This window comes from Mytilus galloprovincialis, chromosome 7 (genome assembly GCF_965363235.1).
Source record: "Mytilus galloprovincialis chromosome 7, xbMytGall1.hap1.1, whole genome shotgun sequence".
Taxonomy (NCBI): domain Eukaryota; kingdom Metazoa; phylum Mollusca; class Bivalvia; order Mytilida; family Mytilidae; genus Mytilus; species Mytilus galloprovincialis.
Genome location: NC_134844.1, coordinates 46,741,823 through 46,752,856, shown reverse-complemented (window position 1 = coordinate 46,752,856; position 11,034 = coordinate 46,741,823). Strand labels below are relative to the sequence as shown.

The window sequence follows — 11,034 nt, the reverse complement described above, 5'->3', positions numbered from 1 at the left end:
TACATAAATGAATATAGGATTTTTTTTTATGAGACGAGTGCCTGTGTACATTATTCATAATTCTTCGAACTTTTCATCATGTATATTATAATTATCATGATTAAATAACCAGAAAATTTAATATTTTTATACATAAAATTTTGCAACTGTTTTCCGTCGGGGGGCTTCCCCCCTGAACCCCCTACCAGGGCTTTGCCCTGGACCTGCCGACCCCCTGCCGATTAGTGCCTACAGTTGAATGAATACCTAGCTACGCCCCTGACTCATATACCCAAGATTCAAATAAAAAAACTTTAAAACATTGTAATTATTTTGTTTTGAATTCTCTCAGCATGTTCACAGGCTTATTATTTCATGGTTTTTAAACATTACGACACTTATTTTATTTTTAATGATATATATTATATAGGTACAATGGTTAATGTATTTGTAGCCATAAAACAACAAAGATAAAATACACCACAAAAAAAATACTTTTACAGTATTCAACCTGAAATAGCCAAGTGTTTGAATCAAGCCAACTTACAAGTTAATATAATAATGAATGATTGACCTGGCAGGTATCTATCCTCAGATTTCAGGTAGAAAGCACACACTGAGCCTAAATCAAGTGATTTTTTTATCAATTTTAAAAACAGAAAAAATGCTTGTAGTTTCAAGCCAAAATTTCAAGCAAATTATGACTTCTGATACGTAAAGTAAAAAAAAAACCCAGTGCTGATCAAAGAACAGAGATCTATATCAATTTAGGCAAAGTCTATATACAAACAGCCAACAGTATTAAATTGACATATCTAAATGGCTCAATTTTAAATGTGAACAGCACATTTAACCATAAAACATTACACCAAGACATTAAAGTTTTAGCATAATGAACATATACAATCTACCAAATGAGGCATCAAACTGTTTAGAATGTATACAACACTCATTTTACATCTAATAAAATAAATTTGTTTCACTTTTAGTGCAAAATCTAATGCATACAAAATTTATATATAGTACATTTATAGTCAAACTTGACAATTGCAAAATAAATAAACTGTTTGGACTAATAATGAAATGACTCACTAACAATTCAATTTCAAATTTGCAAAAATATTTATTTGTATAAATTCTATATCAATCTGATTTCTATATATTTGGACTTTTGAATGTCAAAATGGGAGATAACTCATAACTTCTAAAAAAAATTATTTAATCAATTGTTTAATTTTTAGATTTTTAGAAGTGATTAAGCAAGGAAATTTGATGAAACATTGAAACAATTAAAGGAGATTACAAAATTCTGCCTTTATCTAATAAATCTGGTCTCTCTCTTGTAGACATATATAGGGTTTTTTAACCTCTCCACAGTGTGGTATTATCAAATTAGGAGCTTAGGATTTAATATTCACAAAAAGGTACGAAAGCATATAATACAATATTTTTTCTAGTTCAGTATCAAGCTTTAGACAACATTTGCTCCTGTCAATCACTCAGATTTAACCTTTAATTCATTCAGATAAATAAAATTATGAACATTCTATTTCAAAAACAGCACCAAACTATAAGCAAATATGAAATAAAATCTCTCTGAAAGACTGTAATAAAATTGAAGTACACCTCTATCAATGTTTACTTATTACAATTTATACACAAGTATTTTCATACTTTTTTGTTTACTTTTATCACACATTGAAAAAGGCAGTCTTGATGACCAAGGAATACTCCACAGAAAATTGCAAACATTTTCAACCTGTCCTGCCTCGGGTCACACTATTTACTTTGAACATAAACTGGCAAAAATTCTTAACTATTGTTTTGGAAATACTCATTTAGCAGCAAAATAAAGCTGTGCATAATACAAGACTGATGAAATTATAATATTATCAAATACATTGATATTGACATTAAAAAGATGTTAGAATCTCAGTTCATTATTTATCTTGTTGCATGAAAAAGACATCCTCTATTTATGTGACCAATCAAATTGACTGACTCATTTTTTCATTAAGATTTTGGTCTCCTTTTTTTAATTGGATTTGGTCCAATTTCACATAATACAGTTGGTAAAGGCCTGTAACACTACATACTAAATTTTTACCCTGGTTAAACGAGTCAGACTATAAAATCATTATCAATGTACCACTCGTTTATGACCCCCTCCCCATCCAATGTCATTATTTTTGTTCTGAGGATTCCTCCATGACATTTTTTCCTTTCTTTTCTGTCCTGTTGGTGCAGAGCCTCCTTTGATTGGTGGCAACCTGGTTTGTGCTGAAATAAAAAAAAATGTAACATAGAACTAAAACAAATACATGTATGTATTACACATGATTTTTGTTATGAGGTCTTCTGTAAGAATTAAATTTTTGTTCATAACTATGTTTCAAACTGTCTTGATTTAATTATTACTGGAAGAAAATGTTCAAACAATAAAACAATAAATATATGATTTCTGTTACAATCAAACTGATCCAATGAAAACATTGTATTATAAAAATAAGATGATGTAGTATAATTGCCAATGAAACAACACTTCACCAAAAACCCAATTAAATTAAAGTTTACAACTATATAAAAAAGAAGATGTGGTATTATTGCCAATGAGACAACTATCCACAAAAGACCAAAATGACACAGACATTAACAACTATAGGTCACCGTACAGCCTTCAACAATGAGCAAAGCCCATACCGGTCACTTTACTACCTTCAACAATACCAGTAAGCTAAACATATACCCCATAACCAGTTATAAAAGGCTAACATATTGACTCCCAACAGGAACAGAAAAATATCTTAGTACAATGTTGCCCTAACAATGTACTTACAATCACTAGAACTGGCAGAAAATCTACGTGGTTTACTGAATTCTCCCTGTATACTAACACTATCAACTGACATTAGGTCAACTGGACTACTCTGAAAATACATAAGCTTAAGATGTAAGTGGGCATAGTTTATTACAATTTTGATCTAATAAAATAACAATATGAATTGTCTCCCCTCGTAATTATCAACAATGTCTTTTTCTTCTTCTTGAATTTACATCTAGAGAATTGTGAAATATAGCTGTTAAGTGTGAAGAACATTATGATTTCTAAATGATTTTTTATCTCATATACATCCTTTATTCTAATAATACTTTATGAAAAGTAATAAAGTCAACATAGAACTAACAAATGTAGTTTCTTACAACAAGTCTGACAGCTTTCCCTGACATCAAATCAGAATCAAGTTTGGGTAGGTTTCCATCACTTCCAAATCTCTGTCTTGTCCTATTCCTAAAATCACAAATTGAATGTTAGATATGCTTAACTTCTAAACAGGTTCTGTTACAAACTGAATAGATGTTACTCTGTGAAAGAACAAAGGTAACAGATGAGGAAATTCTTCTACATGTATAACAGATGTACTATACAGTTTAAAATGTGAAAAGAAAAAAAGTATGTAAAATATAAAAATTTCCCCATGAACTGTAAAATATTAAGTGATCAACTGATTTTTACTAAAGTTCTTTAATGCATTTTTTTTTAATCTAATGATTGAGATTAAAAACTTGTTTTCACAAGAATAATAAAAATCACAACTTTTAGAAAATAAAATCAAATCAACATAAAAGTCATTTTAGTTGGTAAGGGCAATTTTCCTAGAAAATAGAATATTTTTTTCATTCCAGAAATGTAAGATATTTTCAATGCCAATGAAACAGGCTTTTGATTGATTGATCAATTGATGCTTTAATACCTCTTTTGGGCTATTTCTTGGCAGTCAAATCTTATGGGTGGAGGAAGTCGTAGTGCCAGGAGAAAATCACTGACTTTTGATAGGAAAACTGAAAATCCTAGTCAATTAAATTGGAGTCCAATGCATCCACATGAGCAGGGTTTGAACTCACAAACTCAGATTGACTGGCTAGTGATGACAGTCGGAGAACTACTTAGACCACTTGGCCACTGAGGCACCCAACTAGTTTTATAATTGTTATACATACCCTTGATTATTTGTGTTGATAGGAGAATCACTGACATCATAGTCTCCCACCTGTGTATGTAACCATTCAAAGGTTCGTGACACTTTCTCACATTTCTCTTTTCTCTTCTCTCTATCTGCATTATCTATTTCTTTCTGTCTCTCTACAAGTTAAAATTAATTACCTCTATGTGAAAAATCAATATACCAGCACACAATATTACACAACCTGAATATCAAGTTAAATGTTGTTAAAATCAGCTTATTTTTCAAACTGATTCAAACTTATTATAACGTATTTAACAGAAGAGAAAGATATGACAGATTGTTTGCTGTAATAAGTTGCCATTTGTACAAATATCTTCATGTATAGTCTAGTTTCTGTAGGTTAAACTGGTCTATAACTCATCTTATATTAGTCAGTTTCCTTTTTCATTTACAATAAAAAACAAAAACACTCTAGAGGCCAGTTGATTTGATTATTTTTTTGGGGTTCTGTGAACATAGATATGAAGACACTATGTCTTAGGTGTATTCAGTTTATTATAGTAAACAAGATAGGTACGAAGCCAATCTTTCTTTTTACCTTGAAAATACTCTTTTCTTGGAAGAATTTTCCTGCTTGGTGCCTGAACATGAGGGTAATGAGAGACCTCTTCTAGTTTTCTGAACAAGACCAATCGTTGTTTTGGATCTGTAAAGATAACATAAAATAGTCCAATACCAAACAAAATCAATAAACAAATGATAAACCAAAAACTGTTCAGTAGGGGTATTACATATTGTTAATATAATTGATCTGCGCTCGTGTGAATATATTCATGTTTTTGAGCAGTCCATTTCCATGCAAGAATATGTTTTTTTGAAACGGTTCTGAAATTGATAACTCACCCAGAAACTAAATGCAAATCTAACTAAATTAATCAAAGCAGGAATTTATATGGGAAGCTTCTGTGAAGCAAGTTAAAACCCCCAGAACACTCTCATAAAGCATAATTCCAGTAAATCTCCTTAGTTTGTACGTCGGTTTTCCCCCTGGGGTCAAGTATTAGTGGTCAGCTATGTTAAATCCAATCATCTTTTTACATCAAAACCACCCAAGATGGTCTCAGGGCTCACGCTACCAGGCGACTTGGGCGAAGAAGTCGCCTTCCCGGCCGTCACTTCGCTTTCCCCGACCCCCAAAAGCGAAATCAAGTCGCCCTGTCCATGACGATAGTCGCTTTCAGTCGCTTCCGTCATCGGACATTTTCAATTTTTACCAAGTTGATGAAACATCAGTTTTTTATTGATAATTAAAGAAATTCAGATATAAACGATTCATTATCTTTAGAAAAGAGGTTGAAGCATTGTTTTCGCAGTGTGTAGCAGGTTATTTGATAAAAATACAACTTTTTATCACTTCGTGCATTTCTGCAAGTACAAGTTCCGGTGCTTGTTACTCAAAAACGTACATCAACCTAAATTTCGGCGGCAAAATAAGTTTATTACTTCATTTAAACGTGATAAAAGTTGCCTCCAATAAATTTTTAATCCATTTATTGCATTAAAATCGTCATGTTCCTTTCCAAATAACTTGTCAAACATCGTTTATTTTTGTAAATTTTCTTGCATTCGTCCGCCATTGACCGATTTCTAAACTACGGATCTGAACCGGAGCAGCTATGACCGAAATCCGTACTTTTACAATAATTACTACGGACGCACGAATGGAACAGCTGACAGAAGAATATTGATCCCAAAGGGAAAAATAACGCATTCCACACACATAAAGAGACTTTTGGTTACATCTACATGATCTAATTGATTGGTGTATATAATTCCCTATATTTTTTATGGATTGTTTCAAACTATTGATTAAAGTTGCTTAACTCTGAGACTATCATACTAATATCAATATAATATTATGGCCCAGCTTAATAACTTTTATATTTTTTTATTAGAAACACTGAATTTCATACACAAGATAATTTTAAATTAAATTGTAATTGATATATAATAATTTCTTTACATTTTTAAATTTTTATTTTTTTTTAAGTGCTAGATATTTAGTTGCTAGTTTTTCACAAGAACTTTAGTAAAACTTAAACAACTTTTAATTTCAAATGTAACTTTAATTGTAATTTTTTACTTAGATATGAATTGAACAATATAAAAAGAACATTATTTACATATTGCCCTTTATACTATTGTAAAATCCAAACATTGCAGCGCACCGCGCGAATGAGCACTTCTCTTTCAAATCTCACCACTTCTCCCTATCAGTTTCAAAAAGAGAAGTCACTTCTCCCTATAATTCTGAAGTAGTGTGAGCCCTGGGTCTACCAGATTAAAGGCTATAAATGTATTTCAAAATTATTCCAATCCTTGTTTCAAACACACCCTTATTGAATTTATCCCACTAGATTGATAGTCATTTCACTGACACATAAACATGGACAACTATTGATAAAAAGATCCACAAAGACAATTGACCCTTACGGTAATTATAGTTATCTTTTGGTAGTGCAAGAAGGTAGAAATAAGATCATATTAGTTGCCACAATCTGACAGATATTTACCTAGTTTACTAAGTTTCTTTCTCCTTTCTGCGTTATATTTCATTTTCTTTGCTCTTTGCATCATTAAATGTGCTGTTTCATTATTTTTGAAACCCCTGAAAAAATTAAAGAAACAATCATCATGAATACAAGTAAAAAGTGAATTCTTTGTTTATAATGTTTTTATTGCACACATTATTCTCTGGCAAGAAAACTGTTGCTTATTTAAGGTGGTAGACCTTGGTTTAGGGAGATAACTCTTTAAATCGGTTATGTGTTTGTAAAAGTCAAGTTTCATCATTGTATTTTAAGCATTTACCTGAAACAGATTGAAAATAATCTATGTAACCTAGAAGCTTAGAATATATTTATGAAAATGGTTGACACAAACATACCGATGATTTTACGAGTTATTTACCTTGACCTAGGTCTACCTCCTTAAACAAGGGTAAAATTAAATGACCCATCCACTTTGACAGGGGCATAACAAAAATATTCATAAGAAACAATAAAACTGCTGGGTTTTTTTCAAGCTTAAGGTTAGGTTGATTTAGAAAAGATCATTCTTTTTTTTGTAGAAGAGAAAGAATTTTAGATAATAATCATGTTGTTTTAAAGGGCACTGAAATAAAATACAGTATTTTTATGAAAGGTCAACAAATTCTAATTAGTTTAAACATATTTATTTATAGTTGATTGAGAAACAAGTTTTGCAACTTGTATCAATCCCTTTCCATTTTGTGGGTGCGAGTGCTGCCTTGTAGCGGCATTAGCCTAAATCTACAAGGGTGTCTTTAACGTGCAAGAGATATGGCTCTCTCTTAACATGGGTCAGCCATTTATCGTCCCCTTCAGACGGACTATCATCGTTTCCTCAAGACCATACTCGCAGACGGTGTCAAGGGAGAGCTGAAAATTGAGTTCCTGAAATTTTCATCCCAAACAGGAATCGAACCAGGAACCTTTCTCTTAGTTGTCCGATGCACTAACCACTACACCACGGCTCTCTGTTTTAATTGACTCACTATCTGATAAAGAAACACTAAATTAATTACCACTCTTCTGATATCTTCTCTTCTTTCCTTGACTGTACTGTTCTGTGTGTATCTGTTCCACTGATGAGGGATGATGGAGGTCGTGGATAATTTTGCTGTACTTGAACATCAGAAAGAGGTGAATCCATTCCTCTCCAGGCTCTTCTTGGTTGCTGAGGAGGATGAGGGTTATCTCCCAATGGTAGAGCTGGAATTTTTGGAGGTGTGGTTTTCTTCCCAGAAGGTGGTTTTCCCAACACTGCATGTCTGTAAATAAATCAAATTATTAATCTTTCAATCACAACTCATAATAATTCAATATCTTTACTAGGTTTCTGGTGAGTGGCAGTAAAACACATACTGGACACTTATTTCAGAAATGTTTGCATGCATTTTTTATGGATATTCTTGAACTGTGGGCAATACAAGGAATATTGTACTTATATCGAGTGTAAATGAGTTAGAACTTTTCTAAACAAAAGGACTTTTCAATATATTTATCAAAGTTTCAAATGGTATTTAACAAATTGGCTACAAAGTAACAACACTGACTGTCAATTTCTTCAAAGTTCTTTCATTCTTGGTTTGAATCAAATCAGTGATTAAGCACAGGATAGACTTAGGAAAGCAAACTATGACCGTACGGTGACCTATAGTTGTTAATGTCTGTGTCATTTTGGTCTTTTGTGGATAGTTGTCTCATTGGCAATCATACCACATCTTCTTTTTTATATGATTAAATGATTTTAAAATCCATAGAAAAGGTAGATAAATAACAGAATTTTACAAATTCTCTTCAGAGGGATTGGAACCCTTTTTTTAAGAAGATCAATGCTTTTGAATAGGGACATATGGTTGTTATCTCCCCTTTTAAAAAATGTAAATAGCTTCTGCTTTTCTTACCTGTTTGGAATCTGTGGTGTTGATGGTGGTTTCCAATCATCTAATATGTCCTAAAACAACACAATATAAATGTGAACTACCAGTAATATACTAAAGTAAACTACACAACATAAAAAAAGATATGGGGGAAATATCAAGACATTTTCCTTAAGATTATGAAATTATTTAAAATAGTCAAATGAAAAAAATGTTTATGTCAAGAGCATGAGATATAGTTTTTAAGTTGTGTACAATTGATTGAAAATATCCAATCATTCATAAATCCATGGCTACAGATATATTATAACACATTAGCATTAAAAAAATATGTCATCTCTATTTGATTACATAAGAAGTAGCATTCATTTACTAAAATAATGATTTTTTTTGGGATCTTATAATCATAAATACTTTACCTCATTAAAATTAAGATCATTCATATCAATTTCACCAAACTCATCATCATCTTCAAGTTTGGCAAAATCTAAAGCTCTTTCTAATCTACATCTTACACTGTAACCTCTCCATATGGCCTACAAAAGAAGAACTCAGTCAATTACTATGAAAGTATTTTTCCAATTCTCATGGTTTGTGGATTTTTGAAATTTTTTTTCTTTCAAATATATATATGTTTTTTTTTTTTAGAAAATTTACATTTGGGATAAAACATGTTTTGAATAAAAGTAACCTTTCCAACCAGCTGAATAAAATCTATATGACTTGAAAAAATTCAAATTTATTTGTTTCCAAGCACTAACCTAAGTTTCCCTTATGTAAATTTTATGAAACTCACAATGCTAAGAACCATAACTCAGTGGATGTGGACAGACTGTTCTAGAATAAAAACATTATTTCCCTTTGCTTAATAAAAGTGATTGATTGACACTATAAAGACTTAGTGAATAAATTCTTACCTGTATTTTAATGGCTGCATTATGAAGTTCCAGTAAGACAGCCATATCAAAGCTTTGATCCTGTAAAACCTGTTCATACCATCTCCGCACTGAATATCCTCTCCATGCTGACTGTATCTTTACTGCTGCTTCATGTCTTCTGTGTAATCTGTAGTATAGATTTACACAAAATCAATTGTTTTCAACTGTCAAGTTTTTAATCAAAAGATTCTTTCAAAAAATTTAACAAATAGCAATATTGTAAGACCACTTTTGACATTTCAAAATTATTTTTTTCAGTCAGTTCATTTACTTTGGCTTATACTTGTAAGTATTTCAACTTTATAACTACAATCAAAGAAGTTTAGTTTTTATTTAAGGGATTTAAATGTCAAAAGTCTTACACATCTTTGTGAAACGCAAGCCTGGAGACTATATCTAATTAGTTATCAAAAGTACCAGGATTATAATTTTATACGCCAGACGCGCGTTTCGTCTACATAAGACTCATCAGTGACGCTCAGATCAAAATAGTTAAAAAGCCAAACAAATACAAAGTTGAAGAGCATTGAGGACCCAAAATTCCAAAAAGTTGTGCCAAATACGGCTAAGGTAATCTACTCCTGGGGTATGAAATAAACTTACTTCTTTTGACTAGTAGTATCATCTTCAAGAATGTTCTGAACAATTTTTGCAGTGATGACTGGTTTTACCACAGCCACATTATCTCCCCTGACTAGACCATTTGAACCACCACTTTTACTACCTCCATCATGAAGAGCTTTTTCAAACATGTCCTTAGGGCTCATATAAGTGTCTTGAACTACTTTATTTGCTCTTGCTGATCGCGGCCTTCCAGATTTAGGAGTTGATGGTGCTGTTGGTTGTGCTATTGATATTTCACCATACTCGTGAGCATATCGATTGTCTTCAGCCATCTTATGAGTTTTATCACAAAATTTAAAATAAATTTCACAAAGTTCCGAGAGATTTGATGAATCTAAATGGGATCTACAAAGAAAGAAAAATATTGCAAACTTACATATGAAAGTTTATATAAACATTAGAAACAACATAATATGGGTTCAGAACTGAACCTCTTGACTCCCCTATTTTGATTTGAAGAAAACATAATGATTTTACACATACATCAAATTATCAAAACTTTATGGTATTGCTAATATGAGTCAGAAAAACAAACCAACCTCGCCACATTTTCATGAACCTTGTCCTTGATTATCTTTAGTTAAATCTTAATTGTTTTTTTTTTCATTTAGGGAAATTGGCTTTTCAAGCTAATCTTTGGTAGATTCTATTAAAATTATTTCCAAATTGAGGGCAATTTAGAGCTTCAAATGATGCATAGCCACTTATTTATTGTAGAAGACCATAAGTTTACCTCTAGATGTTCTTTGACTTTAAATGTCTTTGGGTTGACGTCTTATTCAAATATAACCCACATCTCCTGTTCTTTACAATTCTACTTACTTTGTATCTTGCTGGAATCTATGATGTACATCTTTCATCATTTGAACTTGGTGTAGACACATGGCTTCAAAGCCGTTCCTTGGTTTAATAGGTGAACCACAATGTGTTGATTCTAGTGTGGCATCATCTAGTTGGTGTAATCTTGTTAATTCTTTAGTCAGTTTCTTTCTAAAACTACACATAATATTTCAATATGAAAATATTTGATTATATGAATACAGATCAATATAAATTCATAATT

The 11,034-nt window shown here is 31.6% G+C and overlaps 1 protein-coding gene across 1 annotated transcript in view; it reads right to left on the bottom strand.

Annotated features, from left to right (window-relative positions):
* Positions 1-293: 293 nt before the first annotated feature.
* The window catches only part of LOC143083117 (leucine-rich repeat- and IQ domain-containing protein 1-like), a 34,494-nt gene continuing 23,753 nt past the window's right edge, over positions 294-11,034 (bottom strand). The window contains exons 21-32 of the mRNA XM_076259347.1: positions 10,794-10,967; positions 9,951-10,316; positions 9,327-9,474; positions 8,829-8,945; positions 8,434-8,483; positions 7,552-7,797; positions 6,518-6,612; positions 4,543-4,650; positions 3,979-4,120; positions 3,181-3,268; positions 2,816-2,906; positions 294-2,259 (exon numbers count right to left, since the gene is read on the bottom strand). Coding sequence (XP_076115462.1) covers positions 2,120-2,259; positions 2,816-2,906; positions 3,181-3,268; positions 3,979-4,120; positions 4,543-4,650; positions 6,518-6,612; positions 7,552-7,797; positions 8,434-8,483; positions 8,829-8,945; positions 9,327-9,474; positions 9,951-10,316; positions 10,794-10,967 — 1,765 coding nt within the window. The 3' untranslated portion in view covers positions 294-2,119. The remainder of the gene's footprint in view (positions 2,260-2,815; positions 2,907-3,180; positions 3,269-3,978; positions 4,121-4,542; positions 4,651-6,517; positions 6,613-7,551; positions 7,798-8,433; positions 8,484-8,828; positions 8,946-9,326; positions 9,475-9,950; positions 10,317-10,793; positions 10,968-11,034) is intronic.